Source organism: Mustela nigripes, chromosome 10 (assembly GCF_022355385.1).
Source record: "Mustela nigripes isolate SB6536 chromosome 10, MUSNIG.SB6536, whole genome shotgun sequence".
NCBI lineage: Eukaryota > Metazoa > Chordata > Mammalia > Carnivora > Mustelidae > Mustela > Mustela nigripes.
The window spans coordinates 10,618,444-10,637,595 of record NC_081566.1 but is presented as its reverse complement, the minus strand read 5'-3'; the positions used below and the strand labels follow the sequence as shown (position 1 = coordinate 10,637,595).

Sequence of the window (19,152 nt, the reverse complement as noted above, 5' to 3'; positions counted from 1 at the left end):
CAAGTGTTGAGTTGGGCCCTAGAGGATCATGGGAGTTGAGGAGATGAAGGGAGGGGACACTCTAGGCGGAGGGACTGGCCGCCCCTGACACAGGTGTCAAGAGTGGAAAGTGTGGAAAATAGTGCAGGTGGGCAAGAGAAGAGATGAAATGAGAAAATTAGGTCAGGACCAGATCCAGATGCAGGGACGGCCTCCCCCACGTAGGCAGGACTCATCTGTATTAAATCCCTGCTTTTGTTTTGCTCTCTTACTTAGGAGCCCCAGGAACTAGTTAAGAAGAGTTTTTTGGTGGTGTGTTTTTATTTGAGAGAGGAACATGAGCAAGAGAGCACACAAGCAGGGGGAGTAGCAGAGGGAGAAGGAGAAGCAGGCTTCCCACTGAGCTGGGAGCCCAATGTGGGGCTTGATCCCAGGATCCCGAGATCATGACCTGAGCCAAAGGCAGATGCTTTACTGACTGAGTCACCCAGACGCCCCTGAGAAGAGTTTGTTAAACTTAACAATGTATCTCAAAAGATATATTTAATCTGCTTTTCCAAATTCCTTCCTTTCCAAATTCCTTCCTGTCTTCACATCTGATGAACACTGACCCAGGGAGGCGACCTCCCGTGGGACACTCTGGAGGTCACCACTAAAGGGGTGCAGGGGCGGCATGCTGCTGCTTCATCGAGGGGCCGGCTCAGGAATCCGGCCAGGAGAGAGGCTAGGAAGAGTACCATGGATGTGTTCACGGTGCTGTCAGCAGAGACAAATGATCAAGTAGAAATCCCACCGGTGTGTTTTGTGTCCCTGGCTGTCTGCAGGAGTGGCTGGAAGGAAGCAGGAAAGGGACACTTATGAACTACCTCAGGAGAAACTGGGGGTGGTGGGGAATGAAGCCATGCTTTTTTTCTTCTCTTTTCCTTTGCAGTCTCAGGGACTGGGTGTGCACGGGCCTTCCCAGAAGGATTGACCCATTGAGGTGCCCCCTTATCTCCTGCCACTGTCTGCCAGAAATTGCCCCAGCTGCTAGTTCCCAGAACAAACCCCCCCACACCGCCACCCACACCCATGCAGCTTGCAGATGCGCCATGTGCTCTCCTTATGCTCTAACGTGCGACAGTCATTCCCTGAGGTGTCAATGGCAAGTAGGTTCAGCATGACAGCCTCTTGCCTGACAGAATTTCTCCTGGAAAGAATATTCACCTCAGTTTCTACAGAGAGTGATCCGGGCTCACATTGGAATCTTTCACTGAGGATTGTGCGAAGCAGTTGGTTCATGTTTGGTTTTATCTTCCACATGGAACATTTTTTCCTGTAGTTTGCTTTTCTCCATTACCGTGATGGAAAAACATGGCGGATCTGGTGCCACGCCCAGTGCAGTCTCTGTCAGGGGCTGCCCAGCATTTTGGATTTTAGTGCTCCCATGGGGAAACATTACAGAGCAGAGCACCTTACTGCCTCGGGGTAGAGTTTTGCTCCACTTACCTGGAAAGAGAATCACAAAACTAGATTACACGTAAGAGAACATTTGTAGAGACTCGAGCTGAACAGAAGAATCCTTAAGTGTTCTCTGTGAGGGGAAAGTTGAGCTGGTTGTGGTAATACACTTTCTGGCCAGGAGCGTGACTGTGGGAAGCATTTTTCAGAAAGGATGCTTATGGCAGAGCTATGGAAATTATAACAATATCCTGTAATAAATTATTTAAGAATATCATTGTGTTTCTGAGCCTCGGGATGTGGGAGCAAAATGGCACGATGGAAACCCTGTTAAGAGCTTTTATACTTTTATACACACTTGACAGACGTCTGTTGCAAATGCTTTTCTCATCAGCTGAGTGATATAAGGAGGTGGAATACCAGGAAGTACCCGGAGGGGAAGAACAAAGAACAATGGACAAATTTATGACTATCGTTCCTGTTTTGCTTTCTCTTATCAGGGACAGTTGTTGAAGATATCATGGGCTCCGCCGTGAGGAAAGCCCATAGGAAAATGAAAATGTGGGTGGGTTTCTGAAGACAGACCTGTTATCTGAAAGGCCTTCATTTTGGGAACCTGCTAACATTTGGCAGCTCCAACTTGGGAACACTCTAGAACAGGAAGCACGATTTTAGGACTAGTATCCCTTCTCTTACGACACTGGCCTTGATATTGATTTTAGCCTTTGCAAGTCGTGGTTGAGTATTTGGTGTGTCTAGTGTGCACTCTTTGTGACCGTAGCTGGAAACGTGACTAACACCATTACCGTTGTGGAAACAGATCGTATTTAAACATGCAGGGCCTAGAACACATGTCCAAGTGTGTTGTGATATGGGATGTAGTAAAGACGTGGTTCATAAATTAGATTGTTTATTTTTTTTTACTTGGTTTGTATCATAAAGTACATTTGCAAAATCTTTAATAATATTCGTATAATGTAAAGACAGATGTTTAGCTTTCCCATTTAACAAGTGGTACTCATGGTTTAACTTGCTTTAAGTTAGATTATTTATAAACATTTAATTGAATATTTTTTATCAATATTTAATCAGCAATTTTTTAATCTATCAGCATACATCCAATTATTTTTGGTTTGGGCCTTAGCATCATGCTTTTAAAACTTGATGCTTACCATTCTTATAATCTACTCTTTAGAAAACCAGCTAAATTAAATTTTATAATTTTCATGTTATTTCTAAGTGATGAAGTAAGAGAAGGTTTTAGAGGGCAAGGTGCAAGCTCATTTCAAATAACACACTGGAGACTTTAATAGTTTTCATGCCAGCTGCCAAAAGTAAGATTACATACTCATTATATGTTCTCCTTCTAGCATTTTTCTAAATACTACAGACATTTTGAGGTGGTATGGGAGAATTTCTTCCAGATAAAAGTCATTATAATGGAGCATCTTGAGTCACATTTATAGAATTACCATTTTTATGTTGTTCTATGTTTTCCTGCATCCTTGCTTGCTGTCTTCAGTCAGGGGCCCCTTAGGTTTACAAACAGAAGAGCCTGTGACAGAAACATTAGAAAACTTCCGAAGGTCCGACTCCACAAGGCTGTCTGTTGGGGGAGCACGGTGATGGGGCCGGGCACCCCAGTTCACAGCCGGCTCGCCGATGAGATGGGGAGCCTCTCCAGCTATTTCCCAGGGAAGGGGAAATATATTGCACTACCTGTTTTATCCATCAATTTTTAAAGACTGAAATGGAAAAGATACGTAAACACCCTTCCTGTTGTAAACCTTCTGGAATTCTGGGATGTGTGATTTTTGTCATTATTGCTGCCTCTTCGTGCCCGAGCTCACCTCCTTCCCCAGCCTGGTTCCCTCCCGTTCTTCTTCTGGGTGGTGGATTGTACACCTTTCATTCTCACGGCTAGCGAAAGGTTATAAAGGAGTGACCAAAGGAGGGAGTAGGGTATCGGGAAAGGCCAGGGTTGAATCACGAGAGATGGCTCCATACTCGACATGCAGATAGAATCAGTCAGGAGTAAAATTTTAAATCTCTTGAGGTTTAAGGGTGTCTAGGTGGCACAGTCAATTAAGCCACTGATTCTTGGTTTCTACTCAGGTCATGATCTCAAGGTCCTGAGATCGAGCCCCAAGTTGGGTTCTGTCCTCAGCGAGGAGTCCGTTTGGGATTCTCTCTCTTTCTCCCTCTGCTCCTCCCCTCTCTTGACTAAATAAATCCTTAAAAAATAAATAAATATTTTGAGGTTTATGAGAAGATTCTAAAAAAATAGTTGTCTTTAATAAAATGTCATATGGCACAGAGAAGAATAATGTACCCAGACTGAAATCTTATCGTGCTTCTTAAGTTGGAGAATTAATGCTGCTGGGGTAGTGGGGGAGGGGAAATAGTTACTTTATATAAAAACCATTGCTTTGGATTTTCATATGTGCCAACTCTCCCTATTTTTATTTCCTTCTATGAAACGATATGCAGTAAGCTCTCTGTTGAAAATTTACCTTTAGCCTCTCTAATTAATAAATTCTGTAGTGTCACATTTCTGTGTCCTAACATTCTCCTTATGCCTTAAATAGAGAAATAAAGGAGATGGAGATGGTCTTTGAGAAAATTGCCTGCTGGTTGTGTTTAGAAACTAAGCTTCCTTTTGTTTAAATGTTTTAAAGTTTGTACCTTTGGAAATTGGAAGCATTCATTAAGGGAGGCTTGAAGCCAGCTGTGGTGGCTACCCACACACGGACCAAGTTCCTTGTCGAAGTGAGTAGTGAGGGCGAGCGGGTGCTGGGGAGTGGATGGCTTCTTCTGTTACAGCGTTCTAGAAGGACTCTGTTCCGAACTGGTGGTATGTTTTCTTAGGGCTCTTTAGCTTTGCTCTTAAAAAGTGGTTTTCCCTTGTGTCTCAAATACCTTAATTTAGCTGCTGCTACAATAAAGTGCTTCCAGTTCAGAAAATTTGAGAGAAAAACGTGAAGTTCAACCGTGTATAAAATAACTCTCCGAAGTCTTTGTGTTTCTGTATGATTGCTACAGGGGAACTTTTAATCGCAGAACACAAATGTCAGCTTCTGGACCTAGAACCTGAACCAAATGATGTAAAAATTTGGTTCTAGAATATTTATATGTGATGCCTGTATTTTCTATATGTAGATATTCTAGTATAGTTAGTATGCAGTGTTACATTAGCTACAGGGGTACAATATAGTGATTCAACAACTCCATGCACCACTCAGTGCTCATCGGGACAAGCGCACTCCTTAATCCCCATCGCCTGTGTCGCCCCCCCCCACCCACCTCCCCTCTGGTGACCATCAGGTGCGTTCTCTGTAGTTAAGAGTTTGTTTTTTGACTTGTCTCTTTTTTCTGTTCCCTTGTTTTGTTGCTTAAATTCTACATATAAGTGAAATCACATGATTTCTATCTTTCTCTGACTGACTTGTTTCGCCTAGCATTATTTCTCTAGGTCCATTCAGGTTGTTGCAAACAGACAGATTTCATTCTTTTTCTTTTTCTTTTTTTTGGGGGGGGGTTATAATTATAGTGCATTGTTTTCTCAGTATATTTATTTTTTTTAATTTTATTTATTTTTTCAGTGTTCCAAAATTCATTGTTTATGCACCACACCCAGTGCTCCATGCAGTCCGTGACCTCCTCAATACCCACCACCAGGTTCACCTACCCCCCAACCCCCTCCCCTTCAAAACCCTCAGTTTGTTTCTCAAAGTCCACAGTCTCTCATGGTTTGTCTCCCCGTCCGTTTTCCCCCAACTCTAGTCCATTGTAGATACCTGCCAAAGCTGCTTTCTCCATTCATCAACCGATGAATACTTGGGTTGCTTTCATAACTTGGTTATTATAAATAATGCTGCAGTACACATAGGAGTACATGTATGTTTTTGAACTAGTGTTTTCATATTCTATGGGTAAATTCCTAGCCGAAGAATTACTAGATCATGCAGTAATTGTAGTTTTAATTTTTTTTTTTTGCGGAAACTCCGTATTTTTCTCAGCAAACTTTTCCACAGTGGCTACACCAGTTTGCATTCCCACAAACAGTGCACAAAGGTTCCTTTTTCTCTATATCCTCACCAACACCTGCTTGTTTCTTGTGTTTTTGATTTTAGCCCTTCTGACCGGTGTGACATGGTTGCTCATTTGCATTTCCCTGATGTTGAGCTAATGTTGAGCATCTTTTCATGGGTCTGTTGGACATCTGCATGTTTTCTTTGGAGAAATGTCTATTTGTGTTTTCTGCCCATTTTTAAATTAGATTATTTGGTTTTTGGGTTATTGAGTTGTATCAGTTCTTTGTGTATTTTGGACACACTCTTTATCTGATATGTCATTTGCAAATATCTTCTCCCATTCTGTAGACTGCCTTTTTGTTTTGCTGATTGTTTCCTTTATTGTGCAGAAGCTTTTTAATTTTGATGTAGTCCCCATGTTTATTTTTGCTTTTATTTCTCATGCCCAAGAAGACATATGTAGAAAAATCTTGCTATAGGCAATGTCAAAAATTACTGCCTATGCTCTCTTCTAGGATTTTTATGGCTTCAGGTCTCACCTTAGGTCTGTAATCCATTTTGAATTTATATTTTTGTATGGTATAAGAAAGTGATCCAGTTTCCTTCTTTTGCATGTAGCTGTTCAGTTTTCCTAGCACCATATTCTTGCCTTCTTTGATAAAGATTAATTGACCATAGAATTGTGGGTTTCTTTCTGGGCTCTCTATTTTGTTCTGTTGATCTGTGTGTCTGTCTGTGCACCAGTGCCATGCTGTTTTGATTACTACAGCTTTGTAGAATATCATGAAATCCGGGATTGTGGATTGAAATGGCCACAGTTTTATTCCTCTTTTTCATGATTACGTTGGTTATTTGGGTTTTTTTGTGGCTCCATATAAATTGTAGGATTACTTGTTCTAGTTCTCTGAAAAATGCTGTTGGTATTTTGATACAGATTGCATTAAATTTGTAGATCCCTTTGGGTAATATGGACATTTTAACAATATTTATTCTTCTAATCGACAAGCATGAAATTGCTTTCTTTTTGTGTGGGCTTCAATTTTCATCATTAGTGTTGTATAGTTTTTAGAGTGCAGGTCTTTTCACCTTTTTGGTTAAGTTTATTCTTAGGCATTTTATTCTTTTTTTGGTGCATATAAATGTGATTGTTTTTCCACATTTCTCTTTCTCCTCCTTCATTATTAATGTATAGAAACTTAATGGATTTCTGTATATTGATTTTGTATCTTGCAACCTTTCTGAATTCATTTATCAGTTCTGGTATTTTTTTGGTGAAATTTGTAGGGTTTCTATAAATAGTATTATGTCATCTGTAACTAGTGAAAATTCTATTTCCTGTTTACCAATTTTGATGCCTTTTCATTCTTTTTTTTGTCTTATTGCTATGGCTAGGACTTCCAGTACTATGTCAAATAAAAATGGTGAGAGTAGATATCCTTGTCTTATTCCTGATCTTATGGGAAAAGCTCTCAGCTTTTACCATTGAGTATGATGTTAGCTGTGTGTTTTTCATACATGTCTTTTATTATGTTGAGGTATGTTCCCTCTAAACATACTATGTTAAGGGTTTTTATCGTGTTTCATAGAATACTTGAGATTTTACTTTAGTAGTTTTTTGGGTTTGTTTTTTGTTTTTTGTTTTTTTTTTTACAAAATACAGAGGTTCAGCAATCACTTGTACCAACTCACTAGAGCTTTACTATCTTGAAAAGCTACGGTGTTATATTATAAAGGCTTTTGATGATTTCAACAGCAATATTGTGAAGAATACACATAACTATATTTGATAATTATAAAATAATTTAAATGTATGTTTTAATTTTATGTCACGATAAATATTTTAAGGTAATACTCCATAATACTTTAATTTTTAGAAAGAATTTCTAAGTTGTTTTTTTTAATTGAAATAATCCTATTAATATGCTTTTCTAAAAGCATCTGTGTGAAGTCCTCATTCATTAATTGTTTAACCTGTGCACTTTCCTAAGAAAACTGTTTATACAAAAAAAAAAAAAAAACAAAACCAACTTTGAAAAGTGTTTAAACTTTTATTTCTGGGCTTTATTTCCATTCTTTTACTCCTTGGTATAAAGAGAAATTCCTTGCATATTTTCACTTGAGCACATACAGATATACTAGGGAGTAAAACTAGTATTTTTAATAAAAGTGGGAGAAGGTTAAAAAAAAGAAAAGTAACCGTTTCCGCTCAGGAACACCGGCACACAATGCCTCTCAGAATAATATGAAGGAGGAGGAAACTTGTCTGGAATTGGCTCAGTAGGACTTTAAAGCATCTACTTATATTGAGGATTGGGGCAGAATGAGAGAGGGTCGCCTGCAGGTACGAGTGAAAACAGGAAAAGGGGAAAGAAGGGAGGAAAGTTAAAGGAAAAGATGCTAGAGAGTAGGAGGGAAGGCAAGGGATATGGGAACGATCGCCCCGTCACTCATTTTGCACACATTTATTTCCATGTCTGGACCCTGGCTTTTTTTTTTTTTTTTGGTGGGAGTGGGGCGTATGAGGGAGGGGCAGAGGGAGAGGGAAAGAGAGAATCCCAAGCAGACGCCCCACCCAGCATGGACCCTTTCATGGGGCTCAGTCTCATGACCCTGAGATCACGACCTGAACTGAAATTGTGAGTCAGATCCTTCACCCACGGAGCCACCCGGGGGTGGGGAGGGCGTGCCAGACCCCAGGCATTTTAAGCAGAGGGTCAGACAAGCCCTCAGTCTCTTCAGAGACCTAAGCCTGTCATTCCATCCATTGGACTGATAGAAGCATTTGAAACAAAAGATGAGGCAGCGTGGAGAGCGAGAATGGACCGAGAGATCTGGGCAGGGATATCAACAGATTGGATGCCCAATGACAGGAGCGCTGGAAGATGAGCTTCTCCTTACTCCTTGGTAGAGTGTGGAATCACATCCCGTCTCTCTTCTTCCACGCTGACTGGGGACCTGTGACTGACTTCTGGTGACTTCTCTGACCCCGTCCTAGATAGTGACCCCCTGGGGACCCTGAGGACCACACCCACACAACCATCCTCTCCCAAAAAATCCTATATTAGTGTCTTTCATGCAAGAAGCCACCATCACTGCCCTCGGAGTATTGTACACAGGAGTTGCGTTTGGTGTCAGATAAATGGGTAAATAACGAATCGGGATGATGAATGCTACTAACAGGCTGAGCACATCACGTAGGTCCGAGGGATCCACAAAGTCTCCTGGAGCTCTTTTTTCTTTCTTTTAAAAAATTCCGTCAGGATAAACCTATTCTGGGAAGACCTTTTATTTTGCTCCACAGTGGAGAAAAAAATGTTTACACTTTGGTTTGATTCAAAGTTAACAGATTTGATCGGTTTGATCCAGTGTTTCATTGGTGGGTTAACACTGGTAAAGTCGTGATTATGCTTGAAAAGTACATGTTAAAGTTTCTGTTCCCCTCCTGTGATTTCATACCCATTTAAAAATGTGTGAATTTTCTAAAAGAAAACACAGGGTCTTTTGTCCTGCATTTCCACCATCCACTTTGTACATAAATATGTGCAGGCAGTACGCCGTTGCGACTTAATACAAAACACGTGCTCCTAGAGCAATTTAACTCGTGTGTTTAAAATATATTTGTATACACCAACTTATTTCCTGATTTGAAACTGAAGTTTTATCAGACTTTTAGAGGAAATGCCAAATCATGATAGGTTGCACTAGATTTCATAGGAGAGCTCTTTAGAGCAGTGGAGGAGTCTCAAAGGACTGAACACTTTTTCATACTTTACGTTCTTTCCTAGAAACCTGATTTAGAGTCTTTTGTTGTTGCTTGTTTTTTTGTTTTTTGTTTTTTTTCTTTTACGGAAACTGTAACAGTAAATCAGCATCCATTTGTGGTGCCTGATTCATCTCAAGTCTATGGTGGCCTCTTCTGCTTTCTTCTTGATGGGCTTTGTTCGGTTTTGTCCTAAGTGTCTATCTCCAACCCAGCTGCTGCCGTGCGTTCCAGGCGCTCATACTTGGTCTTGGCTGGGATATGCCGTTTCAGATATAACATGGCTGAAATAAAGCATCTGGACTTGCCCCCAGCTCCCTGCAACCAAACCTTTACCAGTCTTGCTCCTGTTAATGAATAGCAACTTCATGGAGCCCACAATCAGGCCCACGCTCAAACCTGATCCTTGACTCTCTCCGCTCCCCTCGATAGTCCATTGTAAATCCTACTGCAGCACGACTCACTTCTCCCCACTTTTGCCACCAACATCCAGAACTCCAAGCTAATCTAGGCTTCTCATTCCCTCTCCTTCTACCCTTGCCTTCCTAGAGCCCATTCTCTATGCGACAGCCAGATTGATCCTTTCCAAAGGGAAATCCTATCATTCGCACCTTGGCTCAGAAGTAACCCATTGCCTTTTGTCCCATTTAGAATACAATGTAGACATAAACACCTATGCAGTCTAACTACTGCTCTGATCTCTCATTTCACTCTTCTTCTTCCTTGCCCTGCTTTGCCCACACCAGCTTTCTTGCTGTTACTCTGTACCTAAAAAGATTTTCACCTCAGGGCCTTTGCACTTGCTTTTCTCCTGACATGAACATGCATCACCGCTACCACCCCCACTAGAATTTAAGCTTCATGTAGGCAGAAACTTTGTTTATTCCTTCACTGCTCATCCCAGCACGTGCCTGAGGCAGCAATGTGTGGCCAGGACCTTGATTTTCTGATTCTAAGTCCAGTGCTCTTTCTGTGATTCTGGGTGGCCTTCCTTAGGTTTTGAGGTCCCTTGAGCACAGTGATTGCATCTTCTGTTCCTTTTGGTCCACACCCCGTAGGCTACAGGACTGTGCTGTTTAGCTGGTGAGGCCCTTCCATGTCCCCAGTAACTGCCATGGCTGGACTGAACGACTTTCTGTGCTCCTTGTCGTCCATAAGCTCAGATCACAGACTCTCTCGGGGTGTCCTTCCCTCTTTGTAGGAATAAAAGACAGGCTGCTGTTCCTCATCGATAGTGGCATTTGGAAACTGCAGGCAGGGTGAGAGGGAAAAAAACCCAAGCTGATAGGAGTCTAGTTCTCAATAAATAGATTATTTGTATTCTGAAACTTGAACCTGTCACGGGACTGGGTGACTTGGGAGAAAAGGGTTCGACTGAAATTAACAGGCCCTGTTAATTTAAGCCTGAGGTTTGTGCGGAATGTTGCTACTCCTGCACCTAACCCGACCTTCTTAAGGAAAAGTGTGTCCCAGACAGCTTCTTTTGCAAGTGAAAGAGCCTCCCTGTTTGGCTTGGATCTTTGCAAAGCAACCACTAAAAGTATTCAAACTCTGACTTTTGCTTTTGAACATTTCTGTTCTTTCACCTGCCTGCGAAGTTTCTTAGGCGACTCTGGTAATCCTGATTGTCTTCCCATTGTTTTCACAGGTGATCTGCAATGCGTTCACCATCTGCAATGCAGAGATGCAGGAAGTTGGTGTTGGCCTCTATCCGAGGTATGGCGAACGGTATTTCATTTACTGGAAGAAACAACTGTAATTCACCCCAGCTCCCCGACCTTGTGGAAGGTGTCAGGACGGCCATTGCCGCAGCTGGTTCAAAAGCGATGCTTGAAACCCAATGATAAATTATAAGAAAATGGAAAGTGTTAAGTTTAAAGGAAAGAATTTTATAACCCCGTAGTATATGCTGTGATGTGAGCAAGGAGGCAGACCTCAGACCTAAATTCTTGATCTCGGGAGCCTTGGGGTAAGAAGTTAGGGATCGTGGGTGCTAGCGAAAGTTGGTTATGACCTTGGGGCATCTGGGTGGCTCAGTTGGTCCGTCATCTGCCTTCAGCTCAGGTCATGATCTCAGGGTCTGGGATGGAGCCCCGCGTCGGGCTCCCCGCTCAGTGGGGAGCCTGCTTCTCCCTCTGCTTGCTGCTCTCCCAGCTCATGCTGTTTCTCTCTCAAATAAATAAACAAATAAATAATCTGAAAATAATTGGTTATCCCCCACCCCACCCTGATCTTGGGCGGAAGCACAGGGGTGTTTCACCAGACTCAGGGGGTTGCACCCATTGGGGTCGTTTGGTCTTTTGGCTCAGCATACTCCCCTGCCCCTGACTTTCAGGGTTTGGCCTTCTGAAGTGTTCTCTGCTGCAGCTACTGAGGGGACTCTCTTCCCTGAGCTGCCAGGCCGCCCCTCCACAAGCACTGCAGTCACTCCTTGGGTCCATTTTGTTTTTTTGCTGGGAAGGTGCGAATACGAATATAGTCCTTCTTCTCTTTAGTTGTGAACCTGAGAATTCAGCTGGTTTTCTTACTTCTCCCAAGTGTTGTAGGTCACGGGGTTGTTGGTCGGGTCCTGAGAAAGACGGGTCAGAGCAGAGGCTTGGAGTTCACACTGCCTCGTTCCAATTCGGTCCCCTTCCAAGCTGTGCGTCCTGGGACAAGCCATTGACTTCTCTGTGCTCGTCCTGTCATCTCTCAGTGCCCCCATGAGAGTCACATGGTGCTTGAGTTCTGGAAACCTGTGTGAGGGCTAAGAAAGTGCTTTCTACACAGCGAGCGCTCCCTGATGGTTCTTTTGGGGATTGCCCAGTATGGCGCAGCTTACATGCATTCCCTTTCCAGACGGCAAAAAGTCACTTCCATGGTATTAAAATGACTGGCCTGGGGCCCCCGGCACTCCAGGATCTCGTCAGCAAGATGCCTCGGCTTTCTGCGTCAGAGGGAGCACTCTCCTTGTCCTTCAGGAGGCAGGCACATCCTGCAGAGGGGCCACGTGGGCCAGAGCTGTGTGAGAAAGGCTGGTGCTGTCCAGGCTGCCATCTAAGGAGACAGCCGTGCCCCACGCTCAGCCCAGAAAGCGCTCAGAAATGTTTTTGTTAACACACTTCCCCTAAGTAATCTCCATCTTGAGGAGCATTTTGCTGTATGTGATGTGGGCTAGTAACATTTCTGGGACTTTTCCTAGAGCCCTCAGTCCTTCATGCCCTGTCAGCCTTACCTGTCAGTCACATTAGATGTTTGACTCTGTCTGCTGAGTGATGCTACCCTCTTTTTTCTCTTTCCCCCAGTATGTCTTTGCTCAATCACAGCTGTGACCCCAACTGTTCCATTGTGTTCAATGGGCCCCACCTCTTGCTGAGAGCAGTCCGGGACATTGAGGCAGGAGAAGAGGTAAGCCACCTGCTTTTCCCAGTGCCTGGCCTTCTTTTGCATCAGAGACCCTTTCCTGAAACCAGTTGTGCCTCAGGGACAGCTTGTCCAGATCCTTCCGCCAGGGAGAAGAAATAGTGCATCCACCCAGCGACGGATTTGCCCTGCAGTCCGTGTCCAGGATTACAGATGGATTGCCTTCGTAAACCACCGTTTTTCTGGATCTCTGCAGGTCCTCTTTTGTGTGTGCAAGAGAGGGGTGTGAGTGTGTGAGGGAGTGTCTTTGCTCAGTGCAGGCAGCAGTCCACCAGACCCTCACATCCCAGCTCGTGCTTATCCTTCCCTGGGCAGGAGTACAGCCCAGCTTGTAAATGGGATTCCAAGGGTATCCTTACCCCCAGGGCTACTGTACCATTTTGTGGGTGACTCATATGTACCTTCATTTGCTAGAAAGCAAACAAGATTGACTCATTCACATGGTCATGGGGCCTTTGCGGACCTCGCGACTGTCTCTGTGTGATTGTTCAGCAAAAATGTGAAGGGAAGAGAGGCCAGGGAGTGTAGCCTCCAGCAGTGACTTAGCCTTGACCCTCCAGGGTTGTAACCTGCCACACCGGCCTCTTGGGAAGAAGAGCCTTCTCCGAAGCTCCAGGTCTCACAGGGCAGCTGGGGATGAGCTGCCCCTGGAAGCCCCCAGGGTTTGTACACCTACCACCCCGAATGTGGGCTTATAGGTATTTATGCTTTTTAGAACCTAGTTTCCTTCCACCTTCCAATTTGCTAAAGTGGGTATTTATTGCAAGGAAAGCAGAGTATCATAAGCTTTTATGGCATTTATGCAACACTCAGCCAATAAAACCTAAACTCAGGGGCACCATATTTTATGTAGACAGGGATTTGGCTTCGAGAAGATTCCCTCCAATCTGATTTGCAACTGAATAAGCTGTCTCCTGTACAGTCACTTACTGGATTTCCCTTTTTTAGGGCCCCTGTGCTCAGTACACTGGGCTATCTGTCAATGAGATGGAGAGTGATGTTTTTTATTCTAGGGCCACATGTGACTTCAAGGCAGGTAGGAAGGGGGGCACCGTCCATTTGCAACAACTTTAGTGCGGAGCTGAGGGCTGACTGTCCACAGAGACAGTGTCGCTGCTCCGATGGGACGATGATTTACTAAATTAAAAACAAACAAACAAACAAACAAAAAAACCAATAACTGGAGAGGCAAACAGAAAAACTATTAGAAACAGTCAGAATTTTCAGGAACAACAAAGAGATTTTCCTATGCCTGCTTTTCTAGGCTTGGCTGCCCATTATTTTCCTTGGTTGGTTTTCATTTAGTTGGAAAAAAGTCTTGTTTCTTGGTGCTGATTTCACTTTTTTCACGTCCTTTTCCTTCCATCTCTGGAACAACAAGCAAATCCTTCCTCTTGTTCGACACAGAATAATTGTGCTCAGCATGAGGCCCTGCAGACTCAGATTCATTCCCGCATGATACTTACCAAAGCATCTTCCCAACAAAGGGAGGGTTCCTTCCCTAAGTCCTTCATACCATCTTGTTCGGAAGATAATTTTGTTTAATTGAGGTGTAATCGCCATACGACATTCTGTATGTTTCCGGAGTATCCCACGATGATTTGATGTTTGTCTATGTTGTGAAATGATCACTACACTAGTTCCAGTGAACATCCATCACCAAATAGTTACAGAAATGTTTTCTCTTCTTTCTCAAGAGTTCTTGAGAACTCCTAAGATTTACTCCTTAGTGACTTTCAAATAGGCTTTGCAGTATTGTTGCCGGTAGTTCCCATGCTGTACGGACTTTATCATGGGAACTTGGTTCTCTTTGACCCACTTCACCCATTTGGCACCCCTGTCCCACTTCTGGCATCAACCAATCTGTTCTCTATGTCTATGAGCTTGATTTTTTTTTTTTTCCAGAAAATAAAATTTTTACCACCCCATCGTGCATGTTTTGGTGGGTGACATTTTGTCTGCACAATTGTCGCCCTTCCCCCATGTTCCTGTGTTAATGTTACACACCTTTCCGAGTCCTGTCAAACATCATCTCTCTATAAACGTCTTCCCGATTTCCCAGGTTGAAGGAAATGTCTTTTGCTTTGAGATCTCCTCTGGCTCTTCTGATGACCTCTCTGTTGGGCCATAAGCTCCATGAGGGCAGGCCGTTGTGTCTTACTTCCGTATCTTCTTCAGTACCCGGTACTTGGCCTTATCCCCCAGGAGGCATCCATGGCTCCCTGTTGACTTGACTTCCATTCAAGTGAGCTTCCATAAAGACCAGGATTGCTTATCACCCAGGGAACCGTTGGCATTCCGGATGGATCAGCAGCTCGTTGTGTAGGATGCGTGCGTTGCTGAAGGCTGCTGTCCTGAGTCCCCTGATGCCTGTAGCGCCCCATCCCCACCGCCGACACTCCTCCTGCACATTTCAAACTGGGCCCTTGGGGCAGACATGGGGCGGAGGGGGAACCAGGAGAAAAAACATTTTGAGGTTGATTAAAAGGGCAGTTTCTTTTTACTGTGCAAATATTTGCTTTAGATCAACTGAGCAAGGAAGTAAATTTGGAAGCTTTTGGCAGTTTCATAGCATCAGCTTTGCATCTTGGCTTTACTGCTTGTCAGGGAGCCCCCAGTGCTAGCTTGTTCTCCCTGGGATGTGAGTCCCAGAATATAGGCTCCATGAGCGAACACTGCATAGTGCTTCTTGTAGAGAAAATCCTTACTCTGTGTCTGTTGAGTGAGTGAATAAGGCTTGCTGAAGGCAAAACAGAGGTGGAATTGAATGTTAGAGCCATTTTTAAAACTACCTCTAATCTCCAGGTGTGTCCCGTGGGCCCCAGAAAGAAAGTAACACAAGAGCTAGCCGTTGCCAGTAAGATGAGAACATTCGGACCTCAGCCCAGGAGAGCTGGGGATTTACGAAGTTTCCAGAGTAGAAGTCACCGTGGAAATTTCCTACCCTTTGTTTCTCCACACATGAAGCCACTCCATGGACCGCTTTCAGACCCTTCCCTTCAAACCAGCACTGTCTGCTACACATTGCTACTTCAGGATTTCCACGGCAATGCTGAGTTGTTGGGTCTGTCGGTTTGGTTTGGGTTAGTTGGTTTGGTTTGGTTTTGCTTTGGGATTTTTGTCTCCTCATCTAGTACCTGCTACAGACAGGTCTATAGTAAGGTTTGAGGGATGGCCCTCATGCTGGATTGCTAACGGCTGCCTCTCCAGGGTTTGGGTAAACCATGAAATGCGTATTATCTGCTGACAGTGTTCTAAAATGTGGATCAGGGAAGAAAGCTGGACAGTCTGGGCCACCCTCCTGGGAATTCTTGGTGAGAAGAGGCTGTAGCTCTTACAGATGCTACCTCTGGAGCCATATCAACTTCGAGAAATGTGATTTGCACAAACTGAGCATATCAGCATCTGTCCTATCAGTTTTAATTTAAATTGTTGTGAGATTAAGACAGTCTGTTTCTTCCCTCAGACCTCTTTAGTTATGTGCTAACTCATTTGACTACTTAATTGGGTGTCGTGTCCTGGGGTGGGCATTGGGAATACAAAGATGAGTAAGACCTAGCCTTGCCTTCAGGAGCTTAAGGTATAAACAAGAAAACTGGCACAGAACAGAAAGTAGTAACAATAGGAAAAGTACAGTAGGATAAAGTACACGGGGCTTTATAGACATTCGGATTGGGGCACCCAAGTAGTGGAAGGGCCCCGGGTAGGGAGGGATAAGAAAGGCTTCCAGAGAAGTGACTTGGACTCTCAAAGGATCCATAGAGTTCCAGCTGGCTGAGACAGGAAGGCGTTCTAGACAAAGACACAGAGGCAAGGGACAGGATAGTGATTTCAAGGAGCAGGAAGTGTTCTAATCAATAGACTGGAGACTTTGAATGTGACCAGCTGAGGAAGGAATATGCAGGGGCCGGACGTGATTGTAGGACCCCACGGGGGCTTTATCAAGGAACTCCTGCCATGTCTGGTCTATGGGAGGCACTCAGTAGATGGGACTGAGATGGCACTCAGTAGATGTTCGTGAAGGAGTTGGGGACAGGCGATGGGGTGCCACTGAAGCAGCAGTCTATTTTTCCGTGTATAAGCAAGTTTGGATCAGTGAGGGTCAGGCTGATGCAGTAATACAAGCAAGAGGTGACAGTGGCACCCCGAAGTCAGGAGGAATTCGGGTGGCAGCTCATGATGGGGGATCTGAAGAAGCAGCTAAAATTAGCCTGATTTGCTAATGACGGAGCACAAGGGTGTGACAAGGAGAGGAGAAAGCCTAGCAGGCAGGTGTGATTTGAAAGATAAGTGAGACCTGCTGTCTTGCTTTCCGTTCAGAGCCAGTACCCGCAGCAAAATTCGTAATTGTCACCGTGTGATTCCAGAAATGAAAACGAAGTCTAATTTTAATTTGGTCTTCTTATCCACTCTTTTGTACTTAATGAAAAGATGGACTTCATGGAAAAGGGATTCCTTTGCCTTGAAATTTTCAAGTAAGCAGCATATCCATATCCAGCAGATATCTTTCATCATCTCACTCTAATGTTGCAAGTGATTTACTGCATTTCCCATAAAAGCTGCTCTAAAATGGCAAAGCAATGGTCAGTGGCATTAATATTTTAATGCGATTTTGTTCTATGCCATTAAAGCATCCACTGATCAATGGCAAGTTTCACATTTACGTTCCTGCTAAATGAGCCCTACGCGTAGTGAGCAGATTCTTAAGTAAAAGTGGTGAAGCAGCGAGTCTTCAAGAAAGGTTTTTTATCTTTGGCTGATAAAATGATTTCAGTGTCATTGCCCATTAGTAACCTATGGTGCTTCCCCCCCCCGAAAATATGCATAAAAATGTTTTGCCATTGAGACCCTTAGTTTTGACACAGAGTCTTTTGTGAACTTGGAGGAACATGGAGGAGGCACAAAGGCGGGGGGATGGGGCAGTCTTCGCGGGAAGTGGCATGTTTGAGTCAAGCTTGCGGGCTGAGAGCACTCAGAAGAAGCCGATGGTGCTGGGCAAGCATAGGCTGGTAGGGGCAGGGGCAGGGGTGCTCAGGACCCACACTGTTTCCGAGGCTTTGCAGGGTATATAACCGTGAAGACTGGAAAGTGACCGGAGAGATATCCAGGCTAGAAAGGCAGACAGAAGATCAGTGGGGAAGCCTTTGTGTGCCTTACCCCCCAGGCAGCAAGAAGTCATCAAAAATCGTCACGTGGGGTCACTTGGGTGGCTCGGCGAGTTAAGCCACTCCCTTCGGCTCAGGTCATGATCTCAGGGTCCTGGGATCGAGCTCCATGTCAGGCTCTCTGCTCAGCAGAGATTCCAGAAAAGAAATTCCCCATCTGTCTCTGCCTGGCTCTCTGCCTACTTGCGATCTCTTTCTGTCAAATAAATAAATAAAATAAATAATAAAAAAATAATAATAAATCAAATAAATAAATAAATAATCTTCCCATAGGGAAATGATGTGATGAGATGTGAGTTTTAGGAAGATCTCTCAGAGAAGTTTCAAAGATGAGAGCTAGACCACAGGCGGTGGGGAGGCGCGTTAGGAAGCCATAGCCCAGTGCAGGTAGTGGTCACGGGCAGAAACAGGGTAGGGACGGACTCCGTCAGGGTCTGTGTAGTGGGGTTAAATGAGATAACTAGTGTCATATTGGCTGTTCACTGGCTGGCATGATCACTCATGAGTTTTGGCCCGTGTAATTCAGTCTTGGGTTAGCCACACTTCTTTCTCTGGCCCTGGATTTGTTGGCCTCACACAGGGCACGTCGTACTGACGCAGTAACTACTGCCAGTTGATCTGATCTGATGGCGGGGGCTGATGACTGCCGTCGGGCTGGATTAAGGAGAGTCCCAGAGCCAACCCAAGAGGGAGCATGGAGTTCAGTTCGTTTTACCGTCAACTCATTTAAGGAATCGAGGGCCCTCAGAGGCTGCTGAGACAAGGCGAATGCCTCTGTTGCCCCAGACAGAAACACAAGGCCGTTTCAGAATTGGTTATTTGGAATTTGGTACATAGTGTTGTCTATAAACAAGAGGAACTTGCCTGCTGGATGGCCCCCAGGCAGCTCTGGCTTCAGATCACAAAGCAAAAAACGGGACTCCATCCCGAAGGAGTCCCGTTGTCATCGAACACTGTGTCGCACAGGCTTACGCGTTTTAGGGTCAGTGTTGGTGCAGCCCCTCAAGAAGCGAGTCTCCGTTCAGCCCCTGGAAGGATGAGAAGCAGCTGTGTTGCAGAAAGACTATCCGGCTTGATGTGGATGTGCAAATCCACCCACATTGTCGCATGTTGTCACGTGCTGCCTTGCTCCGTGAGTGCCTGGCACGTCCTAGGTGTTCAGTGACACCAGCGTCTATACTTCCGGAGGCTAGATATTCTTGTTTCTGTGTTTCAGAGTGGCGTGTTATCGTTGCCTAACGTGGGAAGGGTCTAGAGAGAGCCAGCCAGCCAGACCCAGCTGTGGCTCCTGTCACCCTGGGGACAGCCATGGTGGGTGAGACTGCTCTGGCTGGGTGAGACCGCTCTGGCTGGGTGAGACCGCTCTGGCTGG

At 44.5% G+C, this 19,152-nt stretch overlaps 1 protein-coding gene across 4 annotated transcripts in view; it reads left to right on the top strand.

The window, feature by feature from the left end:
* SMYD3 (SET and MYND domain containing 3) overlaps positions 1–19,152 on the top strand; it is a 769,649-nt gene that overhangs the window by 544,282 nt on the left and 206,215 nt on the right. For all 4 annotated transcript variants that reach the window (XM_059412565.1, XM_059412567.1, XM_059412568.1 and 1 more), the window contains 2 exons: positions 10,862–10,929; positions 12,498–12,600. In XM_059412565.1, coding sequence (XP_059268548.1) covers positions 10,862–10,929; positions 12,498–12,600 — 171 coding nt within the window. The remainder of the gene's footprint in view (positions 1–10,861; positions 10,930–12,497; positions 12,601–19,152) is intronic.